This window comes from Lepisosteus platostomus, chromosome 10 (assembly GCF_059453375.1).
Source record: "Lepisosteus platostomus isolate fLepPlt1 chromosome 10, fLepPlt1.hap1, whole genome shotgun sequence".
NCBI classification, from domain to species: domain Eukaryota; kingdom Metazoa; phylum Chordata; class Actinopteri; order Semionotiformes; family Lepisosteidae; genus Lepisosteus; species Lepisosteus platostomus.
The window spans coordinates 11,686,410-11,708,362 of record NC_142620.1 but is presented as its reverse complement, the minus strand read 5'-3'; the positions used below and the strand labels follow the sequence as shown (position 1 = coordinate 11,708,362).

Sequence of the window (21,953 nt, the reverse complement as noted above, 5' to 3'; positions counted from 1 at the left end):
TGCCTCCCTTTCCTGCCGCTAGAGGCCACTGCCGCTTTAAGCAAACTACACAATGGCCAGAACCGCACAAGTTACGGTCAAATGGATAGAAATCGTTGCCCTTACGTACAGACTCGCCTGCGCTGGACTTTATACATGAAAAATAATCGAATGGCTATCTTTTCCGAGTTGATTTATTAGCCTACTTTTACACATTATTTTTTCAGATCTCTCTGCTTCAGTTTTTTAATGTATCAGTCTCCCAATTATTTTGGATTACAGCTGCTACATCAAAGATAAAAAATCACTGCTTTAATCCTGCCTTCTGCGTTGTAGTTTAATTCTCCTCTTTAGGCCTGGATTAGTTATTCATTATTTATCCAGTATGAGTATAGGGGAGAGGGTTCCAGAAATTTAAGTGATTGTTTTGTGTTTATAGTAGAGTACAGGAATCTTGATAAATTTGGTATTTTTTAAGCTTTGAATGTCACACAAGGCTGCTTATTTTCTCAGGTTTGCTCAACCTTTTGAACTAAATCACAATTCAGTATTGATGTGCAATGTAGAACTTGACAGTGCTTGCTTATTAACTGTGACATATGTTTAATATCCTATAAATAAAAAAATACTGAAATGCCTTTGAATAGTAAGAAACATGCATATTTGTTAATTGTCTGTCTCTCAACAATGCTTAAAATGTTCTGTAGCAGCAAGTTTTCAAACCAACAGGAGACCAGCAAGTTGAAATATAGTACAGCTGCCTCATAGCTGTTCTATATTCTGGACTGAGGTGCATGCCATGTGGAGTTTGCATGTTCTCACATTGTCCACTTAGATTTTTTTCTAGATGATCCAGTTTCTTTCAGCCTCCCAGGTGTTGGGTAGGTGAAGTTTACTCTGCATGTACCCTGCAAGGGTACAGGCTTCTTATCCAGGTTATGGTCCCACCTTGTGTCCTATAATTCTGGGAGAGGAGCTGGGTTGCCCTGCCCTTATCAGGCGTGAGTAAAGTTCTGACAGTAGATGGGATTCTGATTAACTATGACCTTTAACTCCAATAATTTCAAGTCCACGCTGCTGTGAAAAGTGAATTGCACCTTATTTAGGAAGTGACATTTGAGTATAAGTGGAGAAATAGGTAATGGAACTGCACGTTGGGTGTTTTTGTTGCACTGTTACAAGAAGCTTACCTGACAGAGAAAAAAAATGCATAACCATGTTCAACATTATTGGGTTCTCAATGTTTTTTACTGTTGTATTCTTCATTCGATGTCCTCTTCTTGATTACCATAGTTCAATACTGCGTTTCAAAAAATGCAGTGTGATTTGCTGGGGAAATCCCAGCAACAGGGTCATCTAGGCACATGGAACTGTAACTGTGTGTGGGTATGAGACAGAAAGGAATTGTTTGCAAGGAATGTAGGTTCTCTGGCTCCCGAGACCAGCCTGGATCTCATTTCCAAGCAAATTGGAACATCTTTTTTTTTAGAGCTTCACCTACACGTTCCTGTGCTTTAAATGTGCAACATTCTCACCTAGTCGAGATACATTACAATTAAAAAACAGTGCTCTTTGAATTTGGGGCTACTTGGAAGCGTCAACCTCATTTAATATTTAAAAACTTTAAGACTCAATGATGCTACAATGGTTTTGAAAATATTGCAGCTTTAAAAATAGCACAAGGTTTGTTTCCTGATCTCTGACACTGTGCACTTTCAATAATTTAAGTCATGAAAGCAAATCAGTTCAGAAACAATTTTCCATTTTATTTCACCTTTTTTACCTGGGCTTTATACAATACTTTGGTACAAGGCGTTTTAAACTTTTAGTACATTGTCATTCTTGCCAAACATTCAATGTCCATGAACAAAATCCAACTGAGATGCATGTACAGTATCAGTGGTCTCCCCGTATCAATTCAGCCCACTGGAATTATTGCAATTTTAAAAACATTAAAAAGGGTTAAAATAAACTATCCCCACAGTAACAGGAGACCAGAACTCTTAAATTCAAAAATCACAGTTCAAAAGTGCTAGTACATTTAACAGCTGATTTTGAAAAATATACGCTCTATTGTTTTTACAGCTTCTTCCCTTACAATTACCCTTAAATATATAAAAGCAGCACACGCACACAAACAGAAGTTGACCACTTGGACATATTGCACCTTTCCCTGAACCACATATAGTCCAGAGAATTTCATCCTTCAATCAACTATCAACCACAGACCCCACTGTATAGCATCCACATACTCGACAGTAACTAACTGCAGTGGCCTCTGATTCTACAGAGAACAATCTGAATCCTTTTAATTTCACAGTTGCAGCCTTGATGGTCTGGATTCAATTCCAGTTTTAACCCCAACCAAAAAGGCAGAAATATCAAAGGGAAATAAATTGAAAAGCTTTGTATAATATTAAATTCTGTTATTGTTTATATAACAGAAAACATTGTAACTCAGCATTCTTCTCAAACCATGTACCTAAACCAGAACTCTCATGTATGTATTCTTTACATAGTTCATCGAACTACATAAAAGATACAATGCTTGAATTCTATATAGTTATAGTCTTAACTATAATTTTGAAAAAAAGTGATGATAGTCCTCAACCTGATATTTACAATATACAACACACTGATCAATATTTTTAAAGAGCACCATTCATTACATTGTGTGAAATTGGTAATTTACCATGGTATATTGTCTCCAATTAGAAAAAAAGCAGAGCTAGAACTCAAGGGCAACTGAAGTATGGCTGTTGTGAGTTTGTTTCAATGGTAACATTCAACTTGTAAAATGCATCAGTGTCTATATCAGTGTGCGCCTCTTTGGGAGAGCCCCCAATATTAAGACAACTACCCACATCCATAGTATATGGACAGAAACAAAGATGCAGGTCTAGATAGTGAAAGTCATAATCCTAGGATAATTTTTTATACCTTTGCACATAGTTTAACAGGATATACAATTCCTGAGACTTTCAAACAATTCTGTGATTTTTAATTAAGAATGTCTTATTTTTGCAGTTCAACTGTGGTTTTGAAGGTTGTTGTTTTTTTAGTTAAATACAGAGAAACAGAGAACTCAATGATACAGTTTCTTGCTCCCACTTTAGACCAAACCCAACCCAGGAATGCATACTCCTGGGAGCAATGAAATTCCATTAAAACACTAAATGTTGTTCAAGAGGGGACTAATTTGATAATAGTTTACCAGAAAAAGTGGAATTGTGATCATTGCAAAGCATGAGTAAGAAACAGCTGTGTCTGAGGAATGCAGTAGATGGACATGGATGAGAACTGTAGAGATTTCTGGAAAGCTAAACTCAAATCTTTTAAAATTCAAGCACAATTTTAACAATGCCTTTAAGAGACATTTCAGCCCCTGTACTGTTACCATATGACCACTGTGGCATAAATGGGCAAATGAAGTCTATTCAGATTACACTGCCCTGAGCTGGGGAGTGCCTGACTTAATAGAGAATTCATACATAAAAATGTACAAAGTGGTGTTTAATTGCATCCGTCAGATGAAATGGAACAAAATAAAAATGCAGTCACTTGAGCCTGCTCAACACTGCACATTTTGTCAGAGGGGAGCTTTCCAAGTCAAGTATCTGGGGGAACTACTAGGATTCCTTCATGCTGCATTAGTGGAATTTTAGAGTGTGATAAAAGAGGAACTACATATGTGATATATCCTAATATTTTGTCTTTTCAGAAAAAATACATTTAAGTAACACCTTATAGCTGCTTTGTAGCTAAGAGTTTTTGACTAGATTACATTTCTTCTTAATAGAAGAAAGAACGCAACATTGATAAAAGAACAGGCAGAGAACCCTGAAATACCTGTATACAAGCTGGGGCTGGCTTTTGTTTTCCAGTAAATTGTTTATATTCTAAATAAGGCAAAAATAGAAAAAAAAAAACTTTCAATATGAGATGAGAACTATGAATAAAAAAAAGGCTGCTTTATATGGGAAACAAAAGCAACAAAGGAGAGACTATTTACATCACCATTTCACTCCCCATTTGCACTTTATAAAAATAGACTCCATCAAAAAGCCATTAGTTGGGTAAAAGCTCTGGAGGTCAGCCTGGCTAGCGCAGCTCGTGGAAGGGGCTCGATGTGGTGTTGGAGAGGGCCAGGACGGGGGCGCCAGTCACAGGCTTGAGGGCTGCTGCTGCTGCTGTAGGGCGGGAGCCGGCTCGCAGTCCTTCAGCCCCTCGTCCTCTCCCCTCATGTACATGAGGAACAGAGTCACAGTGGCGAACGTGGCGGCGTTGACGGGGAAGGCACGCAGCAGAGTGGAGGTGAGCCCTCGCGTGAACACCCTCCAGCCTTCTTTCTGCCAGCTCTGGCGCACGCAGTCCGCGATGCCGTTGTACTGGTTGACCCCCCCGACCCCGTCGGCCTGCAGTCGGGACTTGATCACGTCGGCAGGGTAGGTGGAGAGCCAGGAGGCGATGCCCGACATGCCGCCGGCGAATAGCAGCTTAGGGATCATGAAACGGTCTTCGGGCTCACAGCCCAGGGACCGCGTCAGGATGTCGTAAGTGAGGAAGTAGAACCCGAAGGCTGGGGTCTCTCGGATCAATGTGGTAAGCATGCCCCGGTTGATGCCCCGTACCCCCTCCTTCTTGTAGATCCTCACCAGGCAGTCCAGGGAATTCTTGTACAGGCGCTTCTTGGACTTCTTCTCTCCCGTGCCCTGCAGTTGCATCCGAGTCTTGGCTAGTTCCATCGGACAGCAGATAATGCACTGGATAGCCCCTGCTGCTGAGCCAGCCAGAAACTGGTTCAGCGGGGTGTCCTGGCCCAGCCGCCGCATTGCATTACCTTGCACACCAAACACAATGGCGTTGATGAAGGTCAGCCCCATCATGGGTGAGCCAATGCCTTTGTACAGCCCAAACATCTGTAGACACACATGGGGAGGGGATGAGTGAGGGAAAAACACAGTATTATTTGAATGCAAATTAATAAACTGGATCTTGTAGTATTGTTATACCGTTATATTTTTGGAATTTTGCTAAACCTGACTAAACTTGGAGCCTTTAGATTCTCTGTATCAGACTGACTGAAGTCCATTCCATTACTGCATACTTGTTTTAGGACTTCTATTAGTTCTACTAAATAGAACTATTTAGTTCTGGACAAGTAGGGCCTTACTTTCAGAACTATTCCATTAGCTATCTTATGATTCACTTGTGTTCAGCAGAAATTAATTAATAATCAATAAGGCTGTCAGTGATTTTATGGATCAAACTGAATAAACTACTGTCTGCTGATATTGAATATTGTTTTCACATTCAATTTACTATAACAAAAGCATTGCCGTTCTTCAGCAGAACAGAGAACTGACGATCATTAATTCCAAAACTTAATTTACCTCATAATTAATGTAGACTTAGTGCTCCTATTAACAATATAGGAATGTGAAATATACATAGTGATGTCCTACAAACTCAAAATAAATCTGGAGCAGTAAAGATCCCCTTTCCTTCCTAGTAATTAAATCTTCCCTTATAAAACCAAATCTATAAGTTTACAATGTGCATCATATTCAAGCGATATTATAAAAAAGTATTAAGTCTTATTAAAACTTTTAAGATGTGAAAAAAATATTTGCTTTCAGAACAAATCCAACTCATTCCTTGAAATGTGGGTGCCTTTTCAAAGCTGACAACAAATGCGATTCAGCAAGACGCCCAGTCTTCACATTATCTGTGAGTTTCTAAAGGTCAGGTTGTAAATGGGAAGCAGTTTCTAGTGTGATCTCTTTCACAGCTTGTCATAAATATCCTTCTATTCAAGTGATTCTAAGCACTGTTTAAATGATAGTATAGCCTATTTTCTTTGCATTCCAGACTTTTCTCTCAAAATCATTCAAAGACCATGAATACATCCACAAATACGTTGATAAGATATACAATAGATCAGTCCAAAAACAACAGCACATTTCAAACTGGGGGATGATAAAGTTAAAGTTTTAGCATAAGTATAATTTGTTGCAAAATAGTTTCCTCTATAAATATCACAGTCTATTTGCATCCTTACGTTCAAACAGGATCCTATAGCATGGCTCATATTACATCTGGTGTGCCCCCTGGTTCTTTCACTATGAGGCCACCACTCCTGCCAATCATCACAGCAAGGTCCTTAAACCACAGCTGAGCAGAGACCTCACTTACAGGAAGCCATGCTGTCAGGGCCACAGCACAGGTAAATCTAGGTCATAGGATACCTGAAGAGGAGTCCAAATACATAGCAAACAAACAGATTATGCAAATCTTAGTTGGGATGTTCAACTATATGATGTTAGGGTTAGGAGCAAATCTAATGCAGAAAATGCAACACTTCAGATTTTAAACACTTTGATTTTTTACATATAAACAATGGCCCAAGTTTGTTAATGTACAACTATCCAACAATTAATCCAATACAGTCAGGAGGTTCAGTTAGTCTTTCAAAAACTAAAATACCCCAAAAGGTTTATACAGACCTCAAGGTGTTAAGTTAAAAAGGTCACCTTCTCCTGTAACTATGATGCACAATCCCAGTCCAGGAGGGCTCCTGTTCTACCTCCACTCTGAAGACCATAATTGAGTTAATCACTAACTTAACTGGACCCATTTAACACTTTTCCATGGCCTTCAGCTGTTGTTGATTTAAAGAGACCTAGAAAAACCTCCTGGAATCTGACCCTTGAGGTCTGAAGGTGGGCACCACTGCCCCATAAGTTTCATAAATCAGCCTCCTACTACTCACTGACCAGTCCATAATTATCCAGCTCAGGAGATGAGGTCAGAGGTTGGAAAGTACTTTGCAGTTTTAGGCAGTGTCCCATTTACATCAAACAGTATTTCAAATGGTTGACACTGTACTTTTCAGCTTACTGTATCATGTACATTCTCCTAGAGGCTTCTCGGGTTTCTTCACAGCTAAGAGCAAGTGCCCTGTGACTCGCATTTCAGTCACACAGAAACATAAGATGTGATCCAAGACCAGCATATGGCCCCCCCTAACTACAAAGGCTTACAAGGAGAAAATAAAAAAGTACAATTTGAAATAATGCTGCACTAAGACAGTCAATGAAAATTTTGAAGATGTATTCCTCACAATCATCCTTTGACAACAATACATACAGGATCTATTCGATACATGTTTGTGTAGTAGAAAAGAGCATTGCTGCTCAACTCTGGCTCGGCTTTATCAGTCAGACTCATCTCCATCACTATTTTTTTAATCAGAGTATTAAAACAATAGAATTACAATTACTTCTTAGCCCATGTGATTCTATTGTGGTCTCTACACAGCCGCATAAAGAAAATGAACACAAACCAGGGTAGGTAACATCTAGCAAATATTACATTAACTTTTTATTTAGCACCTTATTAAGATCTTATTAATAATTAAGATTATTAAGAAAGATGATTGGCATTAAACATTTTTATTAATTCAATTAAATCAGTTCTCAAAGAACAAAAAAACAATTAAAGGAGGTACTCATGGATCTATAATATGCAATAGCTGAGAAATGCAATAATTAATATTTAATAAAATGGGCTGCCAAGCACAGTAACTATGTTTACTTGACAGGTCACCACAGCCCATCTAGATATTGAAAGTACATATTTTTTCCAGCTTCAGTAAGTCTATAGTGTTTATCCATACTGCACTCTCCCCACTGGAACCAAGCCTGATGTCTCTTCTGTCTTTGCTGTGCTCCCTGCAGTCACACAAGCCCATAAATCACAAGATACAGTAGATCACGTTCCTATCAGGGCCGTTATAACATTCTCACATTGTAACCTTCTGATGCAATCTAATGCTTTAATGCTCTGATCCCAACTTAGCAACAAATACAAGACCAAATTCTGCACAAAAGAAAATATACAGTTTCTGCAAAACAACTTTACATCCTCACTCCTTATTAATTCAGTCTTTGTTAGACTTTAGTAGGAGGACAGAAGTCAAAACAAAGAATATATAAAGACAAAATGAAATTAATACTCTGGAAAAATATTTATTTTCATACTTACAGACTCCTGTCTTATAATAGACTGGAAACAGTGAAAAGTCCCCCGATACAGAGGCTTGTCAACATTCTGAACCTGGAGTCTAACCTGCAAAATAAAGAGCCCTGTGTTAGTAAAGAATCAGCCAAGGGAGAACAACGCCTTTTTACAACCAGCACTTCAATTTGTCACAAGAACTGAAACTATTTTTTCTAAGCAACTTAGCAGAGAAAAAAAAATCAGAAATGAGTCAATATCTAGGCTTAAAATGAAGTGAATGTGGATGGAATCTAAGATGTCCTTTCAAAAAAGTGAGGTTCTTAGTTTTATTTAACTGAAACAGGTTTATGGGTTGTAACTACTTCTGGGTCTTGTGTGTTTGGTTTTTGTTTTTTGGCCACACAATCAAGACTGAGAGAAACAGAAGGATTGACCTTGACTGTACTTACTAGGTTACACTCCCGTGAAGAGGTTTATCCCTCATCTACAACAAAGTAACACTTTTGCTGTTAACGAAGACAGCCCCTGGCTCAGAGATAAAGGCAGTTAAAGGCAAAAAAGCAAAATGGGACAAAAATAAAATAAACATGATACATTGCATCAGTAGGTCAAGGAATATGCCTGATCCCGTTTTAATTTCTACTCTCAAGCTAGGTACAATTCTTAACCTTGGCTTTTTTAAGAAAAGCAACAAGGTTGCAATTTCATTGGCGCTACATCTTTACACCTCCGTGTACACCAGTCTCTACCCTCAGTCTGGGGATTACGACATGAATTTCTGTGGCTCTGCTCAGCTGGAGGAAGGCATCCTATGAAAGTTAAATATTTCAGGACGGTACCGTCCCAATTCAAGTATTCCAGCATCAGATTGCCTAAGGAACACAACATCAGAATCATTAAGCTTTCAGTGAGCTCATCACTTAAAACTGCCGAAATGCAGTGTATTGGGTTGTAATAAAACCACACTGAAGTGAGGTGTTTTATTTATTTCTCCTCTTAACTTAAAGAGCTCATGTTCACCTGGAGCACATTCATCTAATGTATTGTAATACTTAGTACCAAAAATACTAACAGCCCCCTTGACCCCTTGCACATACACCACGTGCTTAACAAAACCCCAGACTGAGGAAGAAGAGAATAGGAAAACACTCCTCATAGCTGCCAGTCAGCAGAACAAAGCAGTCCTAAGTGGACCTAGAAACTGAACTAGTGCCTTTAACAGCCCTGCAGAACTCAGCACTTTCACAACAAAAACTAGTTATTTCGGGAGAGCTTTAGAATCTGCATTTTTAAACCACAGGTACAACTATAAAGGTGGCGTTGTCAAAGATTTCTATATTATATTTAGTTTTTTTAATGTTTTTGCCTCATAGCATTTCGCCTTTAAAATTTCTGTACAAAAAACAAACAAAATACTCTGTTATTTAAAATTAATTTTACCGGAAAGTCTGGTGGGGCATCTTGTATACAGAGGAGTCCTGGAGTTAACAAAACATAACATTCAAAAATACAGACCCCTAAAAATGTTAAGAGAAATAGAGAAGACAAAGTAGCGCACTTGCACTAAACTTTTCAACAACAGATAGTGAAGTGGCATCTGCTAATGGTAAATTTACACATAGTCCAGTTTGCATGTTAGTTGGCTGGTTATTCCTGGGAGGACAAGGGAGGGTATTAGGAAGAAGACCTTTAGGTATATTTCTTGGTTCTTTAAACAAGCTGATTAAGTGTTTTCACTGTAAATCACATGATAACTTTACCATGCAGTTATTATTGTCTAGGCATCTGAATTATACAGTATATACATAATATGATATTAAGTGCTGTAATATAAGATGCATTCCATTATGTTCACCAGTTCAGAGAAACTTGTGTCATAGCTATTAAGGGACTGCATGCAGTATAATATTGTTTAATAAAACAGAAACAGCTCATATTGTGAAAATTATACCAGACCTTGACCTCAACAGTGTTTTTGTTAATGTAGAATAAAAAGAGAACACTATGCGAGACATTCTTATTATATGACATGAGCACAGTAAACCATCACAAAACCGTCTATAAGATGAAGTAACTGTTCTACAATGTAGCTGTGCTAACATTCAGCCTATGGCCAAAAGACAAGAGTCAATGTCAATACTTCAGAATAGCATCCGAGTGCTTTTGATTTTTATTTGGTTCAATTTGGAAAGCAAGCATTCATTTCTTTCAGATAATTTTGAGAGTTCACATACAATATAAGGCTATTTGACATTTCTAGCTCTATTAAGGCATGCTTCCTGCAATCATATATTCACATGTAAAGAAATACAACAGATTCTTCACTGACCTAATAAGGGAGAAAATGTTATTTTTATTTAATTCCAGAAATGTTTCATAGAACATAGTTACACAGATACTATAAAATTTAAATCCAGGTAATCAAACATTTAGGTTTTGAACCCACCTTGACAGTGTCAAACGGGTGTCCTACTAGGACACCAGCAGAACCTGAAACAGAACAGAAGAGAAACCATTAATTGTACACTGGTCAGTATGCACACAGACTACCCACAATACCATTTTACAGGTTTGGGGGTAGGTACATCTCTCTCTTCTTCTTACAAATAAAATGATAACCTTTATTTATGAATCACCATTGTAGAACACTATAAATAGTGACAAGAAAAAGATAAAAATATAAGTAAAAAAATGAACTTAAAAGTTTTAAGTTTAGATATGAAAATAGTCAATGATTTTGCCTCTTGAAGAGTTGGATGAAGAGCATTTCTAAAACAAAAGAGCTGTGACAGAGAAATCAGTCACCAAACGTCCAACATCTAGGTCTAGGTACAGTGAGCAAAGGACCAGCCTCAACTGAGCAGAGCCTACGGAAGGCTGCATAAACATGATGGACCCAAATTATTTAGCCTTAAAAGTCAGTTGACAAGATCTTACATGAAATATGTGACTTTAGTGGCAACCAACAGAGATTTAAAATGTAGGAGTGATATGCCAGGGTCTGGTGAGTTAGAAGTAGAGCTGCAGAGTTTTGGACATATTGCACCTTACTGGGTTTTAACGTAAATCTGAGTATTATTCACATAACAAGGAAACTGAAGACCATGTTTGCATATAAATAATAAAAAGCTTTGGGCCCAAAGACCAAACCCTGTTGTGGCACACGATATTTAAGTGGGGCCATGTAGGAGTTATGAGGACCAAAAAAAAAAAACTATGAGGAACAAAAAGCTGCCTGCCAGTCAGATATGAGCAGAACCTGTTAAAAGCACAGTCATTGATAGACAAGTATGAGCAACATTGATTGATTTACTGTATTAAAAGCAGCACTAAGATCAAGCAGCATACGAATATTTATAGCCCTTAAGTCAGACACAAGAAAATCATTCACAGCCCTGATCAGAACACTCTCACTGCTATGATTACTGAAAAAACAGGACTGGAATGGTTCGAACAAATCATTAGCTATCATGTGACCCTGTAATTGATGTGTAACCACAAGTTCTAAAACCTTACATAGAAATGGTAAATTAGAAGTTGGTCTGTAGTTCATCATTGAAATAATAAGATCTAAACCAGGTTCTTTAGTATTTGAGAGATTCTACAGTAAAGGGCCTGAACTATGTCAAGTGAACTTGGTCAAGCACAGGGTACAAAATGCCACAGAAAGATGAACAGGATAAGACTAGGATTGGAAGGTGCCTGTAGCCTGGATTACCTCCTATCACCCCACTGCAGAAGTCTGCTTCAACTAGTCCCTGTTTTTTACACGTTGATAATTATCAGAGTATCAAAGTACAGCAGTGGATGTTGCATATGGAGTAGCCCTGCTATAAAGAAGTGCTAGTTTATGTCCAGCGGCATCTGGGGTGCCAATGCTTTACTTTAAGGTATAGAAAGACACCCATTTACAGAATCATACAAAAAAATCTTGCCTCGTCTCAATGGCCTAGAAAACAATGGGGGAGTGAAGATTAAAGAAATACGGTCTGGAGTTGGCGACATTCGTGGTTTGCGTGCAAACTGGGCGTTATTTGAAGTTACTTGGAAAACAGACAAAGGATACATGGGCCTCAGTCATTTACTCTGTTGTGTAACATGTTCTCAGTGCACTTTTGAATGAATCTGAAGACTTATTTTACTCGGCTGACTCAAAGGCATGGTCCCATATAACACTTGACATTGCTGAGAATTTTTATGCAGGGTCTTTTCATGGTGACATACCACCCAAAAACAATTTTACTGTCAAGCTTTGTCTTTTACAAATCTCTTTATTCTACCTGTATAAAATCCTCCCTCAAATTCTGGTCTTATAGTTTGCCATTGATAGGAAAGTTAGTTATGATTTAGTCTGGGTTTATAACCCCAACCCACTGTTGTCTGTTTTGAAGATGAAAGAAACCTTGGCAGCTTATGGCACCTGTGTGCCACAATGCCAGTGTCTGCACACACACTACATGTCATTTGTTTCACAAACACATCCCAGCTCCCCCACGATCACTGTGGGATCTGCTTCCAGAAGATCAGTAAATGGCTGGCATTACCACAAGCACTGAAAAGAGAAACCTGTGGGAAGTATTCTCACCTTTATATATAAAACAGGCACTGAAAACAAATGTTCAGTCTCTGTCAAAAGGTATTGTAACCCAAGTACACTAACACCCTACCATTAGCTTCACTGTGAAGCCTGAGTGGTGGCTTCACAGCTCCATGGTCACGGTTATTGTGCCAGTGTGTGAGCAAGTACTCTAGTTCCTTTCACTTTACAGAAATATAGTGACTAGGTTTGGTGGCTCATATTCCCAATGTAAATTAAAAATAGGTTTGCCAACAAGAGAAGTGCAATTGGTCCATCTAGCTTGTTTGGTTTCCGATAGTTAACCTAGTCAAGAATCTTACCTAGGCATTTTCTGAGAGAATCAACAGCATCGGCTTTGAAAACACGGTTGGGTCACTTGTTCTAGGCTCTCACAAAGCAAAAACTAATATTGTACAAATCTCCACACTTCTCCAATGGACTGATAAACTGTCCAGGCTGTCATCTGCTCTCAGGCCCTCCCTGCACTCCATGCTTCCAAGACTGGCTTGCTGTTAATGATGACTAATGGATAGTTATGTATAGGACTGACCCAGAATATCTACCTTAACCCATACATACCTTTGCATTTCAACTAAAAGCATGATAGAAGAAAAAAAATCCAGACCTTCTACATGCTGAACATATTTCAGATTTAAAGCAGATTTAAACCATCTGTGGCAAATCCTAGCATGTAGAACCGCATACACGCCCTATTCATAATCTGAAGGATTTCAGTACAAAAGAAAAAGACAATCCCTTTTATTTAGCTTCTTATATTAGATGCTCCCTACAAACATTTAGCAGCTGCTAGTATTTAAAATAGGGTGTGGTATATTACCTACAAACTGTCTAATTGCATTTCCATGGCAACTGGCCTGACTGACAGGTGGGAGAGCAATGACAGGCTGCCACAGTAGAACTAGCCTTCTCCACACAGCCCCCTCAAGGACAGGCATGACAGTCAAGTACTGGAAATAGGTTTCTTCTTTGTTCACCACTACTCCCGTCTCAGTGCTCTTCAAATACTCATGCTGAAGGATAACTCAGATCCTGGCTTCATACAGCAGAAGAAATGGATCTGGCTGGTTGTTTTTAACGCCAATAAAAAGATTTTGCAGAGAGCCACCGCATTCCCTCCCTAGTAAATCCTGCCCTATTTTATAAGGAGCTTATGAGGTGGACAGGGCACATGAAGGGCTACTATTGATGTAGTTAAATCCTTACTGCATTATATTATCGTAGCTATCTGAATATTTTTGGGGTACCTGATCTATGAGGAGTACCACATATGTGATAGAACAAACAGTACAACAGTCTCTGCCCACTCTGTTTCTAGAACAATTTTAAATGAAAAAAAATGGTTTGCAGAAAAACAGCCTTCCACGACCTGAACACTTCTTATGGGATATCCGCTAATCATCTAGAAGCTCTTTATATAATGTTTACCAAGTGTTATGCTTCTGTATGGCCTGGTTCTCTAGTACTCAAGCCTACCATTTATGAATAAATAATGAATAAAGATAGGGCATGTTTCTAATCTGTTCTCACCATTTGCCAATGTTTCCCAAGCCTGTAAAAATAACTGTGCCTGCAAGTATGCAAGGGGGCTCGTCCGTGCTGGCCAATTACAGACAGACTCCACCCTCAATCAGTGACCTCATCTACTGAGTTTGTAAGAGTTTTTCAGCAGATGATCAGCTGCCCTCTGCAGCAGTCTAAGAGTACGTGAATTTGAGTCACATTTGCGGTACTGTGCAATACGTACTGTACAATCTAGATGATAGGTCTTTAGGGTCAAGTTTTATTTGTACAAGAGGGAGGCACAGAATGCTACCATTGCATATTATTTGTACAGATTTAGTTTTTAAGCAATACCTAGTCATGCGATACAAAAGTACTACATCCCACAGCAAAGATCACAGCAACCTTGCCAATCTCACTGATTAAAACAGATCATGTGATTTTATATATATGGCGACACTGTGATACACCTGGCTGTGGTAGCCTACCTTCATTAAATCATGTGCACTTAGATTTAATTTAATGAGAATTAAAACATCTTTCAATTTAACACTGTTCTTAACACTGAAATGGACCATAGAATTTTAATTTGCACATGTAGTATATCCGGTTATTCATACAGTACAATGAATGTGTACAAGCAGAAAACAGGGACTGGCTTTGATAATCAAGGAGCCAAATTATACTTAGAACAAAAAACATCTCAGAATAAAATAGGAAGCTCATACTTTGTCATTACAGCACTTGATCCATTCACGAGCAATAAACAGCAACAAATTATAAATGACAGTAACTTGGTTGACTGTGTAAAGCATGTCTTTACCGAACAGCACAGTGCCATGGTGTATGTAGTACATATTATACAAAAATGTGAAAGATCTCATTGATATCTTACCAAGCGTTTGGATGTTAATTTTTCAAAATTGCAAGCTACAATCTGTCCTCTTAATTTAATTACCACTCACAAAGGTAATCCAAATATCCCTTGGATATGAATAACCAGATGACTACGACATGCTTTGCTCCTGACTTGTACCTCTTGTCATGTTTGTGTAACCTTTCTCTTCTTTCTTGTACCATACCATTTTAAAATTTAACAACAGTCCATGAACTAGCCCAAATTTGACAAAGACTTGAATCACATTGTCAAAGAGGATCCCATCTTTTGCAAAGCAAAAAGACTGCTAGTAGCCTGTGCACATATACTCAAAAACAGACGAGAGTAGAACGCTAACAATCACCACCATTTACAAAGAAACTCTTGAACACCTTCATTTGACCATCTAAAAATTTAACATAACGTTTACATCTAACCTGACCTATTCTATGAGATGGTGCTCACAATGGGAAGTCAGATCTAATAAACAGCTGAGAGTATGCAAAGTTTTGAAATTAAGATACAGTCGAAGACAGCTCTGCTTGTGCTCATGTTGTATAAATCTTTACATGTGTATGGGCAAGGGCAAATCTCCAGTTCTGTTCCAGCTGAATCGACCTGATCGAAAAGATAAACCTGGTATCATGAAGTCCCTGTTGAAGGGGGTATTCTATTTTTTTTCCATGGCAAATTTCACTTTTTTATATTTTAGAAACAAAAGAATAAAAACAATAAAATGGCAGAAACACGAGAAAATAAAAAAGCGAAATAGGTCATAGAGAAAGCAGGTCACACGGCGACAGCCGGGTTGTACTTTTTCCAGGACTCTTACCAGTAAACCTGCGATGCATAATTCATACGAATTCAACCCCCTTACTGAGATGTTAACGATAGGTTCCGCAGTACAACAGCCTCTTGATTTTCACTTCGACTGCCGAGTTTGCAAAGGAAACCAATCATACCGGACAAAATCCATAAATACCGGAGATGTGCATAGCGATTATTTTAGAAATACCTTAATATATGTATACATGCGTCAGTCTGCAACTCGGAGGTGAAAGAAGTTATTACGAATAAGCCTGAACTCCAGTTCTATCGCCGCGCAAACTTCCCATACATGGTAATATTTGAGCAACACAGACTGGATGCCACTGTTGCCCTTCCAACCCCTCCAATTTTCAGACACGACTGTACATCTTGATAAGGACCCCGTTCAGGAATAGGCACAATTCCAAGACATTTCTTTAAAATAAACCCACATACATTTGGGGGGGGCAGGGTGAGGAGGTCCTGGCAACTTTCTCACACCAGGGAGCTCCACGATCCAGGTCTCTGCATTGTTCCTGCCAGCCCCAGGGAAAAACGCAACAAACCGGAAAAGCGTCGACTTTTAACGCTTCAGTTTTGTCTGCATCCAGCATCTGAATAAAAATCACTTCCGCATTACTATCCTCCACCACAGACCAGACTCGGTTGATTTACAGAAATACAAATGTCTGTCAGCCCAGCATATCTCCGAAAAATTAAACGTCCATCGTTCATATGGCATTTTCATAAATCTAAATCTAAGTTCATGTTTATATCGATGTTAAAAAATAACTTTTAATCTTCAATGAAGACGTGGTCACAATGCTTGTAATCCAGTACGCAACAACGCAATTTACCGATTGCGCGTCACCATCGGTAGATTGTTTAGCAGATAAGATTTTATACCTTAGTTCTTGGAGTGATTAAAAAAAGCTCACATCATCATTAACTCTTCCTGAAATTCAGAGTTACAAAACTACTAAACAGTCACTTTCCTGGAAAAGGTACGTAAGCCAATGCATATACTATTAATGTATTCTACCACCCACTGAAAATTCAGGATGCAAACTCATGATCTTGGCTTATTCGTCCCTCGTCATCAAATTATTATACCGTAGTACATTGCTGTCTTACCTTTCTTCACAGACGAGGCACTTGGTCGCGACTTGTCACCGATATCTACTCTGTCTCAGAAAATCCGCAGATATAAACTCCAGGCAAAACTGACACCATGCAAAACTTTTGACTACTTCTGAAACGTACCGCTCGTTCCCCAACAAACCTGTAAAGGGAGTTCACTGCGCCTCCCCGGACAACGTGACGGTTATGCACATTTCGATCCACCGTCGTTCGTAAAGAAAACGTGGAAAACTGACCTTATAATGTATCATGGGATCCCTAAATAAAACGCATGCGATTAATCTCACATCTGGACCAATCACAGCGCGCTCTCTCTTTGCAAGCCCCGTGGAGAAAAAAAAAAGTCCATCATCAGCTACCCACAAAGCTCACAAAGGCTGCATTCTTTTCCAGTAAAAACGTTCATATCTCAGCTTACCTCCGAGACATCCAGCTACGAAGTCCAATGCCATTCCCTTCTACAACTCGTGTATCTGACTGCTCGTAGATTTTTTACAGACGTGAGTCTCTCTTTTCGTCCACACAGGTTGCTGCAACGCGGCGACTAGTATTGCGTTATGCGCTCCTACCGATGGGATCCCAACTTAATTCCTTCTGCGTCACCGTTTAATCCCTTACCATGGGTTTCAGTCGATAGTATTTCCCTGCACACTGCGATGGAAACTGGTGTAAAATACCCCCCCTTTTTAAAAGTGTTATCCCCTTATTAAATACTTTATCCGTTTCCCCTAAACCGGCGACTCAAATTAACCTCCCGCCACCTTTCTAGCTCTTTCTATTTCTGAAACAGGAGGTATACAGAATATCCTATTATAGAGCAACCGGCCGTCCAACCGCTGCGTCGCTAGGAAGACAACTCCCCCACGTGTAGTCCTCCCCTTTCAGCCATTGGGCCTGACGTCTGAAGGCGCGCAGGCGCGTTGAGGCTCTGCAGGGAAGGGAGGACCATTGAGAAAAAAGAGCACGTCTCTCGGTTCCGTACCGGCAAGTGGTGAAGGGAGATAGTTAAATCCCGATCTACAGACGTGTTTTCGTTTTTAACTTTCAATTTTCAGATTCCTGTTTGTCAAATATCATGCATAGCAATCATGGGTATGCCACCTGATATATTGCTGCTAGCTGAAAGCTGAAACGAGAGCTCAATCCTCTTATGGTCAGGGGGGGGTTGAAGGGAGAGTTTGCACCATGTGGTTTCTGAAAACCGAAACTCTGAAACACATCGACATAAAGTGAAGTAAACAAGTGTTGTTTGGTTTGTTGTTTTTGAACACATTACTTCTGAAAGGATTGGGTTTATCATATACGTCGGATTCGAGGAAGCTGGGTCTGCATGTTTCAGCGTATCTGAAAAACGTCGCCACAGCGGTTCTCAGTACAGAAATGCTCTTGTGCTGCCCTCTCTATACAGAGTTTCTGCTTTTTATGACTTCAGACTTACAGACTCTCGTCAGTCAACATCTGACATTCCATTCGTTCACTATCCTTGACAGCAACGCGTTCCAGGTGATGTGACCAACAAGGTTTCAACACTTCAGTGATAAATTGAGGAAAGAGGCCAGCATGTCTTTGAAAAAACAGTAGGCTACTGTGGGCTAGTAGGTACATGTGACATCCAATCTGCCTTAAGCACGTGCATAGTAAAGGTATTACTAACACGCACAAAATAAGGTAGCGCCCAATCTATCTTCAGTGAGGAATAGGAACAGTACAGCAGGTACTGGATTGGTATTTGTTTATGTTAAAGCTGCAAGCACATGACCTTCTCCTTTCTTTTGTGATAAATCACATGGTCAGAGTCCAGCGCCCTAAACTAGGCGTGAAGCGACCACTTAGATGAAGGAAAACAGAATAAAGAAGACAGTGCTAGAGCAGACAGGTTATTTAAGTTTAATCTCTTCATCTCTACAAGCGTCATTGACTGGAATATTGTCACTGGAGTACATAAACACTAGTGACAAGTCTTAGCCTTACTAATATTAGCACATCTGACATGTTAATACGTGGCTTACGACCAACAGCCAACCACACACTCTATTCTGTTGTGAAGACTAATCTACATGCTATTAAACACAAGCCTAGCTGACATGCAGGGTCATTGCTGGACATCAGGAAGGATACTTGTATCGTCTTAGAACACTGTGCCTGCCAAGCTGTCATGTTAAGCATGTTAATCATCTCAATATTGTACTTTACGTGTGCAAAAATGAATAAAGATTATTTGCTGTATGTAAATCAAAAGAAAGGTTACAAAAATAGGACTTTCAGTTAATTATTGCCATTTTTATTATAATAAGTCCTATGGATAAAAATGACCCAAATAAAGCACTTTATGTTTATTGCATAAATCATGCCTGATTATATTCATTACCTGAGCAATACTTTACATATAGTATATAAAGATTTATATACTTTTTTATTCAAAGCTGCTAATTCCGAAACAGTGTAGGTGGGGGAACACTGGTCTCACTGATCATTAGCAGGCCTGAAATCAGCTTCAATACACATATAAGACAGTCCAGACATTGAAACTGTTCTCAATGGTTTAATGCACGTTAAAGCCAAACAACATATCCACTTTGTCTGCTTCAAAAGATCAATGTAATGTTGTTTTTACTATTCTTCCAGAGCAAAGTAAACAATACCAGAAATCAGATTTTCCCAGTGACCCAGAGTAATTGTGTGGTAAAATCTTCTCCTGAGTTCACTAGGATTCCTCCTATATGTTTTGATAAGGTATCTTAAACCACAGAAAATGTGCTCTATAACCTTTTGCTTTGATCCCATTACTACCTCAGTGTTACAGTTTTTCAGTTATGATCAACAAATCATTATGGCTATGAATTGTGCCATCTTTACTTTGTAGTTTACACCTGTGCTAAAAATATTTTTCATTTCATACTAACTATAGATCAATTTCAGATCTTTATGATCATAGTTTTAGAGCATATGGTAAAATCCCAAATGCAAGTCCATTTAATGAGAGATGACTTCAGCCTCAGTCTTCAGACAGTTCCATAATACTGGAAAGCCCTGGTGACTAATAATCTTATCAGGGCTACAGACTCAGGATAATTGTCTATCCTTGTTCCACTGGACCTTAGTGCTGCCTTTGACTCTGTTAATCCTTCTAAAGTGCTTAGAGGCCTATGTTGGCATGTCTGTGGTTGCTTATAATTGGTTTTGCTCCATTCATTCTGATGAAAAGCAAATAATGATAAATGGATAAACAGCCTATGACACCTCTTTAATGAATTCTGGTGTTCCACAAGGCCCAGTTCAGGGCCTCCCTCTTTTTTAGTATGTGTGCGTTACCGCTTGGCCAAATCATGTGTCATTATATTATAACTTCCACTGTTACACTGATGGCTCTCAAATATATATGCAGACTAAGACAGACAGAGATCTAGATGCCACTAATCTTATACACTGCTTATCAAGTATTAAAATCAGGATGTAAAAAAATTGTGATACTCAATAGTGACAAGACAGAGGTGATTTTTCTGGAGATACCACATCAATTGCACAACATAGATGCCTTTAACATGGTGATCAATTGCTTAGACACCAGACCCATTGCCCAGGTTGCCTCATTTAAGACTCATGACTTCATTTTCTCTAGATTGGACTAATGTAATGCACTGCATTCTCATTCTTCTAAGCATGCTGCCAACAGACTTTAAGATGTTCAAACTTCAGCTGCTAGAATCTTAACCAGATCGAAGTCCCAATTAAAACCATTCCTGCCCAAGCATTCCCACATGAGTTCTTAGTGTCATTTACGACAGACTTCAAATTTGGGGCAGAGTGGTGGCTCTGTGGCTAAGGATCTGTGCCTGTGGCTAGAAGGTTGCCAGTTCATATCCCACAGCTGGCAGAGGAATCCTACTCCATTGGGCTCCTGAGCAAGGCCCTTAACCCCAACTGCTCCAGGGGTGCTGTACAATGGGAGACCCTGTGCTCTAACCCCAGGCTCTCTCCCAATCTGTGTGTCTCATGGAGAGCAAGCTGGGGTATGTGAAAAGAGAATTCCTAATGCAAGAAATTGTAAAGGGTTAATAAAGTGATGTTAAAATTCCTTCTCCTGCTTTGTTTCAAGGATTTGCTGGACTATTATGCACATATCCAATCTTTACATACTTTCTTCCTGTGTTTTAGTGACAAGATGCTACACCACAGTTTAAGTTTTGTTTTTTAGACAATCCCAGATGTGGACCACTCTACCAGAGACTGAGGCTTCCCTGTCTCTATCTGTCTTCAAAAGTCATTTATAACCATTTTTACAGGAAACAGAGCATTTCCTAAATTTTCCTGAATTTTGATACAAAATGCTGTATTTTGTCTCAGTATGCTCTTTCTCTTTCTATCTTGTTACTGTTGATTTGTTACCCTGTTGTAAAGTGCTTTCTAATGTCCTGACATAAGAAGTGCTACATGAAATATATTTATCATTAAAAATAAAGAATCAGGTTTGAATGCTGAAAGCAGCTTCTGACTCAGGTCCCACACCTTCAAAAACAAGATGCTTTAGTGATACAGCAAGCCCTCAGGAGCTGGAAATTCACCAGCTGTCCGATGTGCACCTCTTCTGCATTTTGCACAATAAGTCCTTTATTGTCTACTAGCTGGAGGAATAGATGATCATAAAGCGATGGAGTTTCTATGTTTGATACTTTTTAACCATTGATATAAACAGGGTTTTTTTTTCTTAAATTAATTCCTACTTGAACCTTAAAAATCTGTGCCTACCTGTTCCATACTGCAATTACCTGCAGGTGTACAGTAGCAACAAGGGGGTTGGTTAGTTTATTTGTTGGGCCTTGGTTGATACAACAGAAAGGGTAATTCTGGTTTTAGCTGACTACTGTGTCTTGCTTTTAGTTGTTAGTTGCACCTTTTGTAACCCAGCAAAGTGAAGCAAGATTTGTTAAATTGTGACTAGTTCAAACTCAAGAGAACATATAACCTTAGTTCTTTGGTCAGCATTATAAGATTATTTCTTCACCCAAAGGACCCTTCTGGCAATACACA

General features: G+C 39.0%; 1 protein-coding gene across 15 annotated transcripts; it reads right to left on the bottom strand.

The window, feature by feature from the left end:
- Window positions 1-1,720: 1,720 nt before the first annotated feature.
- Window positions 1,721-17,754, bottom strand: slc25a29l (solute carrier family 25 member 29-like). 15 transcript variants are annotated; one of them, XM_088648155.1, is made up of 6 exons: window positions 17,344-17,751; window positions 10,448-10,491; window positions 9,442-9,518; window positions 8,451-8,485; window positions 8,026-8,109; window positions 1,721-4,898 (listed from the first exon to the last, which is right to left on the bottom strand). In XM_088648155.1, the coding sequence occupies exon 6, from the start codon at window positions 4,896-4,898 to the stop codon at window positions 4,143-4,145; it is 756 nt and encodes a 251-aa protein (XP_088504281.1). In that variant the 5' UTR covers window positions 8,026-8,109; window positions 8,451-8,485; window positions 9,442-9,518; window positions 10,448-10,491; window positions 17,344-17,751; the 3' UTR covers window positions 1,721-4,142. The 15 variants fall into 15 exon arrangements, with proteins under 15 accessions (XP_088504281.1, XP_088504277.1, XP_088504279.1 ...); XM_088648151.1 differs by having other exon boundaries at window positions 8,451-8,526; window positions 9,442-9,479; XM_088648153.1 differs by having other exon boundaries at window positions 9,442-9,479.
- Window positions 17,755-21,953: the final 4,199 nt, after the last annotated feature.

Excerpts from the sequence above, each read along its gene's own strand:
- slc25a29l (XM_088648143.1), bottom strand. The coding sequence starts at position 17,377 with ATGGCATTGGACTTCGTAGCTGGATGTCTCGGAG. Across the intron at positions 8,110-10,447 it reads ACCCGTTTGACACTGTCAAG|GTTAGACTCCAGGTTCAGAA; the intron begins GTGGGTTCAAAA and ends TTTATTTTGCAG. Across the intron at positions 4,899-8,025 it reads CTATTATAAGACAGGAGTCT|ATGTTTGGGCTGTACAAAGG; the intron begins GTAAGTATGAAA and ends GTGTGTCTACAG.